The 19200-nt window shown below is 45.5% G+C and overlaps 1 protein-coding gene across 1 annotated transcript in view; it reads left to right on the top strand.

The window, feature by feature from the left end:
* The window catches only part of MED17 (mediator complex subunit 17), a 31486-nt gene extending 15244 nt beyond the window's left edge, over window positions 1–16242 (top strand). The window contains exons 7-12 of the mRNA XM_066586917.1: window positions 7885–8015; window positions 8269–8453; window positions 9079–9216; window positions 10315–10426; window positions 11756–11915; window positions 15941–16242. Of these exons, the coding sequence (XP_066443014.1) occupies window positions 7885–8015; window positions 8269–8453; window positions 9079–9216; window positions 10315–10426; window positions 11756–11915; window positions 15941–16146 (932 nt within the window). The 3' untranslated portion in view covers window positions 16147–16242. The remainder of the gene's footprint in view (window positions 1–7884; window positions 8016–8268; window positions 8454–9078; window positions 9217–10314; window positions 10427–11755; window positions 11916–15940) is intronic.
* Window positions 16243–19200: the final 2958 nt, after the last annotated feature.

Genomic DNA, 19200 nt, shown 5'->3' with positions numbered 1-19200 from the left:
TGGCCCAGGTCATGGGCGCTTTATCCAGGGCACTGCTGAGGGTGGTGTGATAGTGTTCGGCTGCCAGGGGAGGGGAGAGATAGGGGACAGGGAGGACTGAATAGTCTCGGCGAACAGTTGGGTGCAGATGGTCTGGAGGTTCCTAGAGGTGCGATAGATAGGAGGGTCACGGGAGATGGTAGGGTGCTTGATGGAGAAAGAAAGGAGGTTGTGATCTGAGAGTGGAAGGGGGGAGTTAGTAAAGTGAGAGTCAGAGCAGAGACGGAGGAAGATTAAATCAAGAGTGTTGCCATCTCTGTTAGTGGGGGAGTCAGATTAGTGATAGGCCGAGGAAGGAGGTAAGCATTAAAAGCTGGAAGGCAGATGAGAAGCTGAGATCGTTCGTTGTGATATTGAAATCGCCAAGCAAGAGGGTTGGGATTTCACAGGATAGGAAGTGGGGGAGCTAATTCTGAGAATGGGGTTCCCATCACCCCCTCTCCTCTTCACTGCATCCAACCGCAGTGACATGCAGATTAGATGGAATGCCAGTCCAGCATGTGCGGCGCCGCACTGTTCATCTTCAATGGGATTGACGGAAATAGACAAACATTTTAGTCCGCTATCTCCAGCAGTCCCTTTTTGAAGATGAATGGAGCAGCACCGTGTGTGCTTGATCGCCCCTCTATTCAATCTGCATGTCACTGGTGGGGGTGCAGTGAGGGTGACTCAGGATCCCAACTCAAGATTGGTGAGGGTCTCTGTGGGAAGACCCCGTCGATCAGACTTTTATCACCTATTTACAGGAGGATAGAAGGGAGAGGGGGGACATGATGGAAACATTTATATATGTTACAGGAGGAGAGAAGGGAGAGGAAGAGATGATGGAAACCTTTATATATGTTACAGGAGGAGAGAAGGGAGAGGGGGGCATGATGGAAACCTTTATATATGTTACAGGAGGAGAGAAGGGAGAGGGGGACCTGATGGAAACCTTTATATATGTTACAGGAGGAGAGAAGGGAGAGGGGGGCATGATGGAAACCTTTATATATGTTACAGGAGGAGAGAAGGGAGAGGGGGACCTGATGGAAACCTTTATATATGTTACAGGAGGAGAGAAGGGAGAGGGGGACATGATGGAAACCTTTATATATGTTACAGGAGGAGAGAAGGGAGAGGGGGACATGATGGAAACCTTTATATATGGTACAGGAGGAGAGAAGGGAGAGGAAGACATGATGGAAACCTTTATATATGTTACAGGAGGAGAGAAGGGAGAGGGGGACATGATGGAAACCTTTATATATGTTACAGGAGGAGAGAAGGGAGAGGGGGACATGATGGAAACCTTTATATATGGTACAGGAGGAGAGAAGGGAGAGGAAGACATGATGGAAACCTTTATATATGGTACAGGAGGAGAGAAGGGAGAGGAAGACATGATGGAAACCTTTATATATGTTACAGGAGGAGAGAAGGGAGAGGGGGACATGATGGAAACCTTTATATATGTTACAGGAGGAGAGAAGGGAGAGGGGGACATGATGGAAACCTTTATATATGTTACAGGAGGAGAGAAGGGAGAGAGGGACATGATGGAAACCTTTATATATGTTACAGGAGGAGAGAAGGGAGAGAGGGACATGATGGAAACCTTTTATATATGTTACAGGAAGAGAGAAGGGAGAGGGGGACATGATGGAAACCTTTATGTTACAGGAGGAGAGAAGGGAGAGGAAGACATGATGGAAACCTTTATATATGTTACAGAAGGAGGGAAGGGAGAGGGGGACATGATGGAAACCTTTATATATGTTACAGGAGGAGAGAAGGGAGAGGAGGACATGATGGACACCATTATATATGTTACCGGAGGAGAGAAGGGAGAGGGGGACATGATGGAAACCTTTATATATGTTACAGGTGGAGAGAAGGGAGAGGGGGACATGATGTAGACCTTTATATATGTTACAGGAGGAGAGGAGGGACATGATGAAAAGCTTTATATATGTTACAGGAGGAGAGAAGAGAGAGGGGGACATGATGTAGACCTTTATATATGTTACAGGAGGAGAGGAGGGACATGATGGAAACCTTTATATATGTTACAGGAGGAGAGAAGGGAGAGGAGGACATGATGGAAATCTTTATATATGTTACAGGAGGAGAGAAGAGAGAGGGGGACATGATGTAGACCTTTATATATGTTACAGGAGGAGAGGAGGGACATGATGGAAACCTTTATATATGTTACAGGAGGAGAGGAGGGACATGATGGAGACCTTTATATATGTTACAGGAGGAGAGAAGGGAGAGGGGGACATGATGGAAACCTTTATATATGTTACAGGAGGAGAGAAGGGAGAGAGGGACATGATGGAAACCTTTATATATGTTACAGGAGGAGAGAAGGGAGAGAGGGACATGATGGAAACCTTTTATATATGTTACAGGAGGAGAGAAGGGAGAGGAGGACATGATGGACACCATTATATATGTTACCGGAGGAGAGAAGGGAGAGGGGGACATGATGTAGACCTTTATATATGTTACAGGAGGAGAGGAGGGACATGATGGAAACCTTTATATATGTTACAGGAGGAGAGGAGGGACATGATGGAGACCTTTATATATGTTACAGAAGGAGGGAAGGGAGAGGGGGACATGATGGAAACCTTTATATATGTTACAGGAGGAGAGAAGGGAGAGGAGGACATGATGGACACCATTATATATGTTACCGGAGGAGAGAAGGGAGAGGGGGACATGATGGAAACCTTTATATATGTTACAGGAGGAGAGAAGGGAGAGGGGGACATGATGGAAACCTTTATATATGTTACAGGAGGAGAGGAGGGACATGATGAAAAGCTTTATATATGTTACAGGAGGAGAGAAGAGAGAGGGGGACATGATGTAGACCTTTATATATGTTACAGGAGGAGAGGAGGGACATGATGGAAACCTTTATATATGTTACAGGAGGAGAGAAGGGAGAGGAGGACATGATGGAAATCTTTATATATGTTACAGGAGGAGAGAAGAGAGAGGGGGACATGATGTAGACCTTTATATATGTTACAGGAGGAGAGGAGGGACATGATGGAAACCTTTATATATGTTACAGGAGGAGAGGAGGGACATGATGGAGACCTTTATATATGTTACAGGAGGAGAGAAGGGAGAGGAGGGACATGATGGAGACCTTTATATATGTTACAGGAGGAGAGAAGGGAGAGGAGGGACATGATGGAAACCTTTATATATGTTACAGGAGGAGAGGAGGGACATGATGGAGACCTTTATATATGTTACAGGAGGAGAGAAGGGAGAGGAGGGACATGATGGAGACCTTTATATATGTTACAGGAGGAGAGAAGGGAGAGGAGGGACATGATGGAAACCTTTATATATGTTACAGGAGGAGAGGAGGGACATGATGGAAACTTTTATATATGTTACAGGAGGAGAGAAGGGAGAGGGGGGACATGATGGAAACCAATAAATATGTCACAGGATGATAGGCGGACATGATGGAAACCTTTATATATGTTACAGGAAGAGCGAAGGGAGAGGGGACATGATGGAGTCCTTTATATATGTTACAGGAGGAGAGAAGGGAGAGGGGAAGCTATACACTAGAACAAGGGGGAACAATCTGAGATTAGTTGGGAAAGAGCAGAAGCAACATCAGGGAATATTATTTTACTGAAAGAGTAGTAGATATCTGGAACAAACTTCCAGCAGACGTGGTTGGGAAATCTGCAATAAATGAACTCAAGCTGCCTGGGATAAGCACAGATCTATCCTAAGAGAGATAATATAAGGGCCAAATAGATGGACCATGTGGTCATTTTTTGCTTTTAATTTTTGATGTTTTTCAGTCTGCTCATGTGCCAGATAAAACCTTGCACATTCCTGGTCAGTGTACTATCTGCAGTAGGTGGAGCAGCCATCTATCAATCCAGCAATCGTAGGTTCAGATAACCGTGACTGTTAGAAGACTGCCGGCCTCATCTGTAACCAGAAGCACCCAGCGAACTCCTCTCTCCTCGTTACCGTACGGTGCCTTAAAACTTAGGGACCTATTGTAGAGGCACATGGGGGCTCCTGTACACAGGATTGGGGATTTGAGGCACATGCATATACTTGGTTTGTAAAGGCGGTCAAATCTTGGTGACAGGTTCCCTATATAATATATTATTCTGCAACGCTATCATTAGTGAACCCCTTCTATATCAGTGCCGTCCCCTCCCCAGGGTTGTATGCGGACTTTGGCTTTCACAGCTCTAGTGGTGGTGGGGTTAAATCTGTAGCCTGCATTGAACACAATGTTGCTTCTTCTTTTGTGGCTGCAGCTTTTACTTGATTCTCCTTTTTCACTGATTATAAATGAGCTCTTTCTGCCCACGAGTGGAAAATCCAATGTATAGAAGTTGAAAATGCGTCACAAACAATAGTAAACCGCACAAACACAACGCGTTTCATTGGGGTTTCTAAGTACGGTAACAAAGAACCTGGAAGAGCGAGTTGCTGCGTCCTTAAAATATCTATATTTTGTTTCCATGTTAAACAAGCCGATCTTTTCTGCCGTTGTGGATGTAAATGCCGGCTCCCCCGCCGTCGCTCCTTTGTGTGCATCAATAAAGCCTTAATATTTTATGGAGTTGGAACATTCGAGGTTCCTCGGCATAAAGGGAGGCACAGTCAGAGAGCTGACATGTTGTGCCGTTTCCTTGGCAGCCTTTGTACTAGACAAACATCCATCTTTCGATGTGCACAGGCTGTTCTCTGGCGCTCCACACTTCCCACTTTATAGACGGGGCTCGCTTTGTATGCAGCTCGCTCGCTGTATTGTATGTTGGGTTATATGGAGATGAGCGCGCTATGTTCTTGCATGGCGTTTGTTCTTATGGACGTGGGCATCTCTAAACCTCTTCTGATGTTTCAAGGATACCAGCGGTACTCACAAGCCTTTGTACTATCTCCATATTAAAAGGGGGCACTTATTTTTTTGCAGATGGTTTCCTCACGGTAAGATTCGTCACATATTAACTGGATTGTCCGGCTGCCAGACAATTTATTAGGTTTAGCTAATGTGAAAATGGCAAAAGCAGAGGTATTTACCAGGCTTCTAATCTAGCACTACAGCCCGGGGTCTTTCTAACCTTTGTGTAGGGATGGATACCATCTGACCACTGCAGCCAATCAGAGGCCGCACGGTTAAGTGACATTAACGCTCAGATGCTGGGAGCCATGATGGGAGAATGACACCTGAGTTGCATTGGCTTCTGGCTGCAGTGCTCAGGTGGTATGCTAAACAAAGTTCGGGAGGACTCCTGGATCTTTGGTGGAGGAGACGGGTAAATACTGCTGCTTTCGTTGTTTTAGTACATTTGCAGTTAAACTGAAAAAAAAAAACATAGGGTGTAATCACATGGGTATTTTCACATGTGGTTTCTGTGCATTGTGGGATTCTAAAGCCTAGTTTAGACACGGTTATCACTCCAAAAAATCTTTTGAACAACTTTTGAGCGATAATCGTCATGTGCTTTTTTTTTTTTTTTTTTTACAGCACAAGGTGATCGCTCAAACGTTGAGCGATCACCTTGCGCTCCGAGCGGGGGATGCAGAAGACAAGCGGGGCCGCTTGTCTTCTGCATCCTGCTGTTCCCCACTCTGAGCGCCCGGCTGTTATACAAGCGAGCGCTCTGAGCGGGGGATGAAGAACACAGCTGGATAGCTGTGTTCCTCATACCCCGGCTGTCTTCAGGGAGCGGGATACAGCTGAAACGATAGTATCAACTGTATCCCGCTATAAACTCCTGATAACTGATTGCTGATCTTTCAGCACGCTGAAAGACAACGATGAGCGATGGTTTAACGAAAACTGCAGGATGACAGTGCAGTTAGACACTACGATTATCCCTCAAAAGACGGCTTTGAGCGTTTTTTTTTGTTTTCGTTTTTTTGCGAAAAAGGTTGTGTCTAAAAGGGCCTTAGGAAATTGCACATGAAAAGAACCAGTTATTTTCAATGGATGTATTTACATGGACGATTTTTCTCTGTTTTGGGACGATGTCGCCCATTATTTTGTATGGAAGGGGAAACCAATTGCATCACACTCACATGTAGATGTGATTTTCATGGGAGTGCGATGCGTTTTTATCTTTCCTATTGAAACATTCCATTCTCACACGCGTGTAAATATCCTGTGCAATGATGCGTTTTTCTCGCAAAATGCATCACAGTCAGTTTTACAAGCGCGATATCGGTCACAGCGACTCCGACTGATATCGCGCTCGCCCACGTAAATACGGCCTTAAAACAATCCTCCTGCAGCCAGACAACCCTTTTAATGTCTTGTCTGTAGCCTTTATGCCTCTCTGGGGACCCTTTTACACGAAACGATAATCATTGGATTGTGAGCAACCAAGGGTAATAGTTCAGTATAAACGCTGCCAGCGACTGAACGATGAATGAAAATGTGTTTGCTTATCATTCGTCTTATTTATGCAGATATGAAAACCTGACAATAGTTGGCCAGTGTAAACAGCCGTTCATCTTAGCAATCCAGAACAAAATAGCACTGCATGCAACGCTGTGTTGTCACGTGAAATGCCGGACTAAAACCAAACTGACCTCGTTATAGACAATGGGGTTCATTTGGCGCTGTTCTGTTCTTATGGTCGTGTCATAAGATGTATCTGTTGGCCACTCCCATAGGGGAGCAGGAAAACCGAACCACTTAGGGCCGATGGGAATGAGACGTAAAAGGGAGGATTCCCATCTGGGGAATCGTATCCGTGTGTTTGAAAGTGCACCCGTGAGATGTCGATTTTAGAGATGAGCGAACGTACTTGTTTTAGGGCGATTTCACAATCAAGCACCACTTTTTTTCAAGTAACTGACTACTCGGGCGAAACGATTCGGCAGGGGGCGGTGTGGTGGAGCCGGGGGTAGCAGTGGGGAGCTCCCCCCACTCCCCTCTGCAACCACCGGCGCCCCCCGAATCTTTTCGCCTGAGTAGTCAGTTACTCGAAAAAAGCAGTGCTTGATTGCGAAATCGCCCTAAACGAGTACGTTCGCTCATCTCTAGTTGATTTCCAAAATGCTCCATTCTCCAGATATTGCAGATATTGATTTCTCTGGTTGTTTATTGCTCGTTGTCAGGGAAGCAGACCACCTCTTCTATGGAAAGAAATAGCAGAGCACAAGGGTAGGTGATGGCCAGCCGGGAGCTAGTGCCCTCCTGGGATGCCGGGCAGCAAATTTAGATGAAAGAAAGAGGTGTGCCAGCGCCGGCCGTCTCTACTTCTCTGCTATTAGAAAGGAATCCCCTCTTCTCTTCCTTCCCTCTGGCCACCCTCTTTATTAGTATATGGTGACACAGTAAATGACTGTTTAGACTACACTCAGGGTTTGTTTGTAGTCTGTAACCATGGAGACACATACATTTACACTGGCACTATAGACACAAAACGGTAGGAGTTTCTAAATCATGACTGTTTTCAAAGTTGCTACATTTTTATTTTAGATTGGTTGTAACAATAAATGCATTTTTTATTTATTTTTTTAACATCTACGTTGGAACCTCCGTTGCAGATCCAGCTGAAAGTACCAGAAAAAGAGCTGCTTGCAGAGGTTTTTCTTATATTCAAAAGCAGGCGGACCCCATTATATAGTCAATGGGGTCCACCTGGCACATTTTAGTTCCATCTAGAGACGAAACTACTCAGCCACGGGGATTCCCCTTTCCTGCTTCCCGAACGGAATCCCCAATGCTGTTGTGAAACCACCCTTGACTAGTTTATAGCTCCTGCAGTTGCACTGATGATCACGGCCATCTGCAGGAGGGGCACTATAACGTTCTTGTGTGTTGTTCTATCTCCTTCTGCTCAGGCCTCCAGCTTTCTATATCATTTTGTCACTCCACAAATGACAAGAAGTCTCAGAAGTCGTCTTCTGATAAAACGATCCTGGAAGATCATCTGTACGTCCTGGAGCACAACCTGCACCAGCTCATCCGAGAGGTGAGACACGGACGTCTACTGCTGGCTTCACAGATTACTGCTTAAAGGGGTTACAAAAACATGGCTGCTTTCTTACAAACGCAGGGAGTTGAGGCTGGTATTGCAGCTCTGTTCCCATTCATGTTAATGGATCTGAGTTGCAATACCACACAAAATCTAATGTACAGGGGGGGCGCTGTGCTTAAAAGAAAGCAGCTGTGTTTTTCTAACAACTGCTTTTAAGACCCGTTTTTTTTTTTTTAAATCTTCCCAGTTCCACAAGCAGACGTTAAGTAACATCGTGATGCCCCATCCAGCCAGCGCCCCATTCGGGCACAAGAGGATGCGTCTTGCTGGGCCTCAGGCTTTTGATAAGAACGAGATTAATTCCATGCAGCAGAGCGAAGGCCTCCTGGAAAAAATCATCAAACAGGCCAAACACATATTCCTCAGAAGCAGGTGGGCAGTCACATGGAAATATCTGCACTTTTCCTTTAGGCATCTGTCTGGTGCCGTTCCTCTGACATTCCTCCTGGATATGTGAGTAAACTGATAGTTGGGTGCTTAACTTAGTTTGATGCTGTCCATAGACCGGGGCAATGGTAGCACCTAGTTGTCAATTTATTCTTACATTTCCAGGAAGCATAACAGAGGAATATCACAATGCAGAATTCCATAAGTGCAACTGACAGATCTGAGCTAAGCCTTGCAGTTCACATTAAAGTGAACCTGTCCTGTGTCCACAGCACCAGAAACTAAGTGATGTGACAGGAAGCTGGGTGATGTATTTTATTATACTCTCCCGCGATCCAGCATCATCACACTCTGAAGTCGGCGCATGGCACAAGAATCTGACATTTTTTAGAGTCCTGTGCATGCGCTCTCTTATACAAGTTTATGGGAAAGTGCACTGGGACACTGAAAAGAGTCAGATTTCCGTGCCGTGAGCCAACTTCAGTCAGTGAAGGTGCTGGAAGAATACATCACCCAGCACATCCCCTAACAGCACCATGACTTAGTTTATGGTGCTGTGGGGACTTGACAGGTTCCCTTTAAACCCATGCCTTTTCTTCTTTTACAATAGGACAGCCCGCAGTATAGACAGCATGGCCAGCAGAATCGAAGATCCCCAAATCCAAGCCCATTGGTCAAGTATCAATGATGTCTACGAGTCCAGTGTAAAAGTCCTAATAACATCCCAAGGTTACGAGCAGATCTGCAAGTAAGTGGTGGTATTTAATGAGAAACTTGTCTATGCCAGTTATTTCAGAGCTACAACTCCCAGCTGGCCAGGTATGTAGGCAGTTGTCGTTTTGCAACAGGTAAAGAAACACAGGTTGTGGACCCCTTACCTAGATAAAGGCAATTTATTTCATATTGCGTAGCTTAAATCTGTTTGCTGGGACCCTTGTCATTATCCTGAGACAATTGGGTCTGCACTGGTCGGAAATGTCTGAAATTCATCAAATATGCCACAGTACATGGTAGTTTGTAGGACAGAAATTACACCGTTTGATGCAGATCCACGGCTTCATCCCTTCATAATAATAAACTATTGCATTGAGTTTTCCTTTTAATGCATTTAGAAAGCCTCATACTTTGTTTGCAGGTTCTCCTACATTCAAGTTTGTCTGGGGGGCATTCCAAGCACTGGTCTCTCTAATGAACGTGCATAAGCTCAGCTCCCCTTTCCTCTTTCAGAGGCTGTGTAGCCTAACCACGCCCACTTAATACTACAGGGCTATCTCTCCTCCTCTCTCTGAGTAGCGGCTTCTCTCATTCTACCTTATTGCTGCTGACTCAGAGTACTAGTAACTGCCCTCTGTACCAGTAACTTTCTCTGCTCTCTGTCCTCCTTTTCTCCTCCTCCTCCATTTGCCAACACTGTCATGCAGCCCTTTGTGGAATGGCAATGAATACCCGATCATAACAGGACCGCAGGCTAGGGGAGGAGCTGTCAGCTTATTCTGACAGAATAAGATAAGATTTCAGTCAATTGCAAGTTTGCGCTTTTGCGATTTTGACATTAGAAAGTCCCATTGAAAAAAACAGTGATATCGCAGCTTCGAAAAAAACGCTAGTGGGTAGAAGCCCTAAGGCTTACGAGATGTTACGTCAGGCCATGGAATCCAATGCATCAGATGGTAGCATAGATCAGCCGGCCATGAAAATGGCAGCCGATATACGCTCGTGTGAATAAAGCCTGAATAGGAGGTTTGTGTCAGAAATGTACATAATCCCCCTTGTGCTGTTAGCGACGCTCATACTGAACTAATAGCCCAATGTCATTTCCATCTGTGTTTTACTTTCTTCCTCCCAGATCAATTCAGTTACAGCTGAACATCGGGGTCGATCAGATCAAAGTTGTCCATAGAGATGGGAGAGTGATCAGCCTGACCCATCAGGAACTGCAAGACTTCCTCCTGTCCCAGGTGACCCTGATGTCATATAGTCTTACAAATGTCTGTGCTAGGGAATCGGTCAAAAAAATCAGGTTATCTTGTAGATATGATACCTTTTTAATAGCTAACAAAACTACATGACGTTACAGCAAGCTTTCCAGCCTCACCGGGTCCTTCCTCAGGAGATAATGGAACAAATCTAACAATGTATTTAATAAATACACATGATCACATGGGAGGGCAGGAAACATGTCAAACTTAATTTACGCTATATAAATACCAGAAACAGAGGGTGAGACGGCACAGACATGTTGGATTAATAGCATTTAGATAAATACCAGGGAGGGAGGACCATAACAGTAAATAATCAGTCCAGTGACAAGTCGGCACCTTTATGTTCTCCTCTCTAAGGGCAGCATAAGGTAGTGACCGGCACATAGATTGCATCAATGTGCCTCTTATGTATCTATGAAGTAGTTTGTCAGAAGCTTTGATTCTATCAGCTGCTACACACAGAGGACTACAGGAAGTAGTCCTCTGTATCCATGAGCTGCAGGCCACTTATTGACAGCTGTCTGCTTATTACTGTTCAATCAGTGCCTGTTGAGGCAAATGAGCGGGGCTAGGCTGCACATCATGAGTATGGAGGACTGCTTCGTATAGTCCTCCGCTTAGTTGCTACTGATAAAATGTAAGTGTTTGACAAACTGCTTCATAGATGCATAAGACAGGCACACTAATGGCAGCGATGTGTCTATCACTATCTTGGGCTGCCTTCAGAGAGAAGACCATAAAGGTGCTGACTGATTCTCTTTAATTGCTTCCAAACCCTCTGCATAGACCTTTTAGTTACTTAATAAAATACTCTCTGCCTGCAGCCACCACTAGAGGGAGCTACTGCATACTGAAAATATTTCAGTATTTCTTATCTGGTATTAAAAGGGTTGTCCAATGAGAGTAAGTTCTCACCTATCTGTCATTCCCTCATTTTCTGGATTCTTGGGGGTACTAGCGGTCAGACCCCCATGATCCTGAGAATGGGATGCAGTGCAACCCAGAAATATAGGAGCAGTGGTCGCACGTGTGCACTGTTGTTCTGTTAATTTCAGTGTGACTGCCAGAGATATGCGAGTTCAAGTGCTCTGCTATCCCCAACTGTCCCATTGAAATGAATGTAACGGCAGCGCTCATCTATTGCCATTCATTCCCAGACGCATTGGATCCCAATTTTCTAAATTGGTGGGAGTACCAGCAATCGGACACCCATAGATCAGCAAGGTATTCCCTGTGTTGTAGATAGCGGATAACTAGTATTTAACAGCAGGAGTTATTCTCCATTTGCCTCTTGTGTCTTCTCAGATGTCTCAGCACCAAGTCCTTGCTGTTCAGCAGTTGGCCAAAGTGATGGGTTGGCATGTCCTTAGCTTTAGCAACCATGTGGGTCTGGGCCCAGTAGAGAGCATTGGCAACGCATCATCCATAACTGTGGCGTCTCCTAATGGGGACTATGCTATTTCAGGTATGTGGATCACTCTCTTATTATCATATCTTTCCTTCCCTCTCCATCTACACTCAAAATAAAGTTCTACCTATTCAAATGGCTTTACCTTTTATAGCAGGAGCTGAGAGAGTTGAGCTCTGAAAACCAAAAAATAGTGAGTGCAGCTCTGGAGTATAATACAGAATGTAACTCAGGATCAGTACAGGATAAGTAATGTGTATATACACAGTGACTCCACCAGCAGACTAGTGAGTGCAGCTCTGGAGTATAATACGGGATGTAACTCAGGATCAGTATAGGATAAGTAATGCATGTACACAGTGACTCCACCAGCAGAATAGTGAGTGCAGCTCTGGAGTATAATACAGGATATAACTCAGGGTCAGCACAGCATAAGTAATGCATGTACACAGTGACTCCACCAGCAGAATAGTGAGTGCAGCTCTGGAGTATAATACAGGATGTAACTCCGGATCAGTACAGGATAAGTAATGTATGTACACAGTGACTCCACCAGCAGAATAGTGAGTGCAGCTCTGGAGTATAATACAGGATGTAACTCCGGATCAGTACAGGATAAGTAATGTATGTACACAGTGACTCCACCAGCAGAATAGTGAGTGCAGCTCTGGAGTATAATACAGGATGTAACTCAGGATAAGTAATGTATGTACACAGTGATTCCACCAGCAGAATAGTGAGTGCAGCTCTGGAGTATAAAATAGGATGCAACTCTGGATCAGTACAGTATAAGTAATGTGTGAACAACCAGCATAATAGTGAGTGCAGCTCTGGAGTTCAAGGGTGAGTTCATTCATAGGGAAATTGGTGCAGATTTTCTGCAGCTGAAAATACACATAAATTCTGCATCAAAAACTGCAACATTTGTCCACATTTTGACTTTGATTCAGCCGCCGATCCATCGCTGACTTCAACCTTTCAGCTACTGCTAGGACCCAACAGAAGTGTGTAAACACACCTACAAGTGGCCGCTCACTGCCTGCATGTATCGGCGCTCCTCTGACGTATATACTGTGCTCTTGTAGCTGGCAGTGAGCGCTCGGTATTCGGAGGTGAGATTAGCGCAGCTTTTTTATATTGAATTAATGCAGATTTTCCAGAAAATGTGCCCCAATTCCACTTTGCGTGAATGCAGCCGTATACAGGATATAGCTCTATCCGTGAACAGTAATGTATGTACAGAGACGCCCCGGCAGCCTTTGCCATAGTAAGCAGTGATTGTGGCTCTATGCTGCCCATGTAATGAGGATTTACTTCTATTTTATCTCTCATGAGTGATTATTTGTTCGAACGGAACCAAACACAACATATTCTGTATAGACCGAGCCTCGCACCTCCAGCCCTTCTTTTCCTTTCAGATTCCAGAGAAAACCACTTTAGTTTTGGACTTGGCTGCTTTCCTTGTTCTTGTAGCGAGTTGTAGGCGGCTTGTTCTGCGTCACGGAGGCCGGTATTATACACCGCAGCGTCCTGCATTGTGCTCGTTTGTATGTCTCCATGAGCCGGTCATGGCCTGTGCAGCCTCCCAGGACATACAGAGAGTCATTACTCACTGAAATCACCCCTCTGTAATAGATTTCGGACAGTATATACAGTGAAATCAGTTTAACCCTTTCCAATCCACCGTCTGAGGTCTTCCTACATTCTGATTGAAGGCTGTACAGCTCTGATGTCGGAAGACGTCCAGATGGGTATTCTTACTGTATATTACTGGTCGCTCTGCTGTTGGGGGGCCTCTCCAGCATGTCGCATACTGCAGTACTGGCTCTTGCAAGCAGATGGCGCCATTGTAAAATGGCAGAAAGAGAAATCTCCCTAGGAAACCCTGAATCTAAAATTGGATTGCAAAGGGTTAATTCAACGTCCAATAATCCATAAAGTCTGATAGTTATCAGACACTTTTTTTGTTTCTAGGATAGAATTGCATTAGCCATTGATTAGCCACTTTTTATAGTCCCTGGCCCCTTCACTATTGGAGCTTCCCTCTACGGAAATTAGACCCGTGACCCCGAAGTATAAAATCACATGACAAGTTTTCCATGGATCCGTTTCAGTCTGAATCCACATTAGATGGAAAAATCCAGCGATCCGAGTAACTTCCAACAAGGCTGGGTCATTAGTGATGGGCTAGCCGAGTTGGGATTTTGCTACCAACCTTGTGGGGTTTTCTCGTGTATCGGTGTGGAGAGTATACTGAGAATGTGATTTGAGGAAAACCTCCAGCAAAAGGAGATCCTGTGGATGGATTAACTTGTCATCAAAAGGGGTCAACGGAGGATGTCAGGATTTGTTCTGATGAACATACGCTGCACAGTCAAGGAAACTGCAGCTGAATGCAACTAATGTGTCAAAATGCACAGCTCATCATTTCTTAGCATGGATGGGCTATAACCGCAGATGGACAGTTCAGTGCAATTGCTGTGCAAGAGAAACGGAAAGTCGAAACTCCAGGGGAACAAAAGATGACAAAAATTTGTATAATTCAGTAGGGAAAAACACCACCTGGTCAGATGGATCCAGATTTCTGTTGCTCCATGCTAATAGGTCAGAATTAAGCGCAAGCAGCATGAATCAATGACTCCTTCTTTTTAGCTGGTGAGAACCTATCAGCACCTCCATCTAATTTGCAGACGCTTCCTGTCTGCAGGGGCCAATATTTCTGCATAATGATTGCAACACTTAGGCCTCATGTCCACGGGGAAAAAAAGAATTAAAGGGGTTGTCCCGCGCCGAAACGTTTTTTGTTTTTTTTTCAACAGCCCCCCCCCCCGTTCGGCGCCAGACAAACCCGATGCAGGCATAAAAAAAAAAAAAACGTCCAGTACTTACCCGAATCCCCGCGCTCCGGCGACTTCTGACTTACCTTGTGAAGATGGCCGCCGGGATCTTCACCCTCGGTGGACCGCAGGTCTTCTGTGCGTTCCATTGCCGATTCCAGCCTCCTGATTGGCTGGAATCGGCACACGTGACGGGGCGGAGCTACGAGGAGCCGCTCTCCGGCACGAGCGGCCCCATTCAGAAGGGAGAAGATCAGACTGCGCAAGCGCGTCTAATCGGGCGATTAGACGCTGAAGATTAGACGGCACCATGGAGACGAGGACGCTAGCAACGGAGCAGGTAAGTGAATAACTTCTGTATGGCTCATAATTAATGCACAATGTACATTACAAAGTGCATTAATATGGCCATACAGAAGTGTATAACCCCACTTTATTTCGCGGGACAACCCCTTTAAAATCCACAGCGGATTTTAACTCTTCTCCTGCCCGCGGATCCGCACCCCATAGGGATGCATTGACCACCCGCGGGTAGATAAATACCCGCAGATGGTCAATAAAAGGGATTTAAAAAAAAAATATGGAGCATGAAAAAAAATGGACATGCTCCATTTTCGTGCGGGTCTCCCGCGGGGACGGCTCCCGCAGGCTTCTATTGAAGACCTAAAATAAGAATAACTTACCCGCAGCAGTCTTCTCTTCTTCACGTCCGGATCTTCTTTCTTCGGCCCGGCGCATGCGCACGGCACGCCGCCAACGTGCCGAGCACATCCGCCGGCCGAAGAAAGAAGATCTGCCCAGTCCGCTGCGGGTAAGTTTAATCTTCTTTTCAGCGCTCGTGTCCGCGGGACAGGAGGGACCTGCTGCGGATTCTCCATGGAGAATCCATAGCGGGCCTGATTTTCCCCATGGACATGAGGCCTTACTGGAATCTACACCACGACAAATTGCTGCTGTTCTAAAAGCCAAAGGAGGTGCAAGATGCTACTAGATGAGGGTCTCTAATAAAGTGGCCATAAAGTGTAGTCTGGTATTTTCTCAAAACCCCAAAGCAGAATATTGAGCAGGGAGCCAATAAAGACGCTCCATAACCAGATAGATACTTACCTTTGATTTACTCTTTTTGATCATCTGCTGCCTATAAGATTCTATTGATTCCAGATGAAGGGAGTTTTACTGTATTGCTCATATGATATGACGGATGTCTCTTGCTAACAGTGGATTTTCTGTATATCTTCCTCGCAGTACACAACGGACCTGAAAGCGGCAGTAAAGTCATGGTCCAGTTCCCCCGATGTCAGAGTAAGGAGATCCCCAAGAGCGACATGTTGCAGGACAATAAATGGAACTACCTGCGAGGACCCTTCAAGGAAGTGCAGTGGAATAAAATGGAGGGGCGTAATTTTGTATATAAGATGGAATTATTGATGGCTGCTCTGACACCTTGCTAGACCGTGTATATGGCGCTGTATTGCGGATATTCCTGGGACACAACCCGTGAATCGACGCTATCCTTTCATTTAAATAAAAAAAATTTTTTTTTTCTAGGTTTGTCTCTTTTTTTTGTATGCATTCTCATTTATTTATAGTAGGGACCAGCAGATCTGTATACAGTGGTGCCTTGGGTTAAGAGTTTAATTCATTCTGTGACGGAGCTCTTGACCCAAAACACTCTCTTAAAACCAGTTTCCCCATTGGAATGAATGGAAACGCCATTAATCCGTTCCGGATCGTGAAGCTCTGCTGATTTCTCTGAAATTGTCCCTAGCTGCAGTAAAAAAATAAATAAAATACATACTCACCTGTCTGCCGCGGCTCAGGCGCGTCTAGCTGCCCCTGTTCTCCCTGCACTGCTATGAAACTTTTCAGCAGGCAGGGATTAATACTGGAGGGCGAACAAGCGGCGGCTAGACACGCCTGAGTCCCAGCAGCGGCGGACAGGTGAGTGTATGTATATATTTTTTACTGCAGCTAGGGGTGATTTTCAGGGAAGGGCTTATGATTTTAGCCCTTCCCCGAAAATCACTACAGGGGGCTGTCTGCAGGCCATTGCTTTCAATTGGGCCACCAGCAGCAGCAGCGGCCCCATTCAGAGCAAGGCTCTTAACCCAAGTTTTTGCTCCTAAGTCAAAGCAAAAATTTGTGAGAGGGCCTGCCCTCAAGTCAAAAAGCTTGTAAGTTGGCACTCTTTACCCAAGGTATCACTGTAGGTCCCTACTACTCATAGTAATTATTAGGAAATTTATAGTACCAGTGTTTCTGGTGGCACAATGCGCCACACAGCTGTGCTACATGGTATATCCATTATGCTCTCCACACATCACACACACACACACACACGGCTCTACTACATGCATCCTGATTCACACACATAGCTGTGCTACATGGTACATCCATTATGATCCTCACACACACACACAGCTCTACTACATCCATCCTGATTCACACACAGCTGTGGTAGATCCATGCGGATTTCCAGACATCACCAGCTCAGCAGAATCCTGGATACAGTGATCAGCCCCTGGTCATGTGATCCCTGACTCCACCCATACAGGTGATAACATGACAGTGATGTCATCACAGGTCCTTGTGATTGCTGTCGGCTTATCCAGTATACAGTACTTACTACCCAACTGCACAATGGCTCCTCCCATAGCAGTGATGTCACCACAGGTCCTTCAGGCCGCCGGATCTCTGTGGTGGTGGTAGGTCGGTGTCTCCTGTCAGGACCGCTGAGTTGTGTCTGAGATAATAACGGCTTAGTTGTATTCTCATTTTGTTAGTTTTGTCCTCCTCTTTCCCCCCCCCCCCCCCCCCCCCCCCCCCCCCCCTCCAAGAGCCCTAACTGTGGTGTTCTTTTGTCGGTCAGGCTCTGTGTTTTATATATGATGTCACTGGGGCGGAGCATTAATTATATATTATTCTGATGCATGCACCTTTTTACGGTGCTGCATCAGAAGCCTGGCACAGGTCTCCCATGCTAGGAAGTGGGTGCTCTGCTATTTTGGATGGCAGCCTGGCACTTGCTCTAACAGCAGGGACTCGAGAATCCGCTGATCCATGGTGTTTAATCCTTTACATGCTGCAGCATGTAAAGAGTTGACAAGAGAAGGGCTCTCCCTCTTCCACCCATCAGACCCTAACGATGTGATCTCAGAGACCTGATAGATTGCTATGGCACCCAGAGGTTTGAAGATTGCTACCAGGTCTGTCAGCTACAGTGGCATATGCAGCTCTGCCTCTGGCTGATCTTCGTAGGCTTTATAATACACTGCTATACTGGAGTACAGCAGTTTATTATATGAATGATCAAAAGTGGTGAAACTCAAGTCCCGTAGTGGGACAAAAGTAAAATAAATAAAAAACAAAGTCAGAACTTCCTCTCCATAGTGTGTGTATGTATATGTGTGTATAATATATATAGCCACAAATTTGGTATGGCTGTGTTCGTAATGACCCAAGTAAAAGTTAGTACATTATTTAACCTGCACACTGCAAGCTGTGAAAGAAAAAAAAATAAAAAATTGGTGAAATGCCTATTTTAAATAGCTATTATCTCAGCTTACCAGAAATTGAGTAGAATGCAATCAAAGTTGTATGGATAAACAAATGGTACAATTAAAAAGTAGAATTCGTCTCACAAAGAGAAAAAAAAAAAAAAAACACCTTGATGAAAACTGAAAAATGTTAGGGGCCTTTGAGTGTGGCAATAGGGGGGGAAAAAAACACTTGTATAGTTTTTTGTTTTTTTTTCCTTTTATTTGCTGCAAGTGGAATTTACTTCACTTTATAATTTGTATGAGGCTCGTGACACACAAGTGTATTACAGCTACATTTATGCATCTGTAATATGGATGAGCATCTCAACCTGGTCGCCAGTAGCCTGATCCGAACTGCGATGCTCAGAGTTCAAATCAGGGCAGGACACTCCTTCATATTACAGATACATAAATGTGGCTGTAATAAGCTTGTGTGGCACCAGCCTAAGGCTGCATTCACACGAACGTATATCGGCTCGGTTTTCACGCCGAGCCGATATAAGTCGTCCCCATCTGCAGGGGGGGTGAGGATGGAAGAGCCAGGAGCATGTACCGAGCTCCCGCCCCCTCTCTGCCTCCTCTCCGCCCCTCTGCACTATTTGCAATGGGGAGAGGCGGGACAGGGGTGGGTCTAATTCACAGAACTTAGCCCTGCCCCCATTCTGCCTCTCCCCATTGCAAATAGTGCAGAGGGGCGGAGAGGGGGCGGGATTTCCCCCCCCCCTCCCCGCGCACATGAGGACGACGTATATCAGCTCGGCGTGAAAACCGAGCCGATATACGTTCGTGGGAATGCAGCCTAAAAGATATACGTTAAAGGGGTTGTTCTGGACAGTGATATTAATGATCTTCCTTCAAGAGAGGTCATGGATATCAGATCAGTGGGGGTCTGCCGCTCGGGATCCCCGCTGATGAGCTGTTAAAAGAGATTGTAGCGCTTGTATGAGTACCGTGGCCACTTCACTA

The sequence above is a fragment of the Eleutherodactylus coqui genome, chromosome 1, assembly GCF_035609145.1.
Source record: "Eleutherodactylus coqui strain aEleCoq1 chromosome 1, aEleCoq1.hap1, whole genome shotgun sequence".
In the NCBI taxonomy this organism is placed as follows: Eukaryota; Metazoa; Chordata; class Amphibia; order Anura; family Eleutherodactylidae; genus Eleutherodactylus; species Eleutherodactylus coqui.
This window is presented reverse-complemented; position numbering and strand designations above follow the sequence as displayed.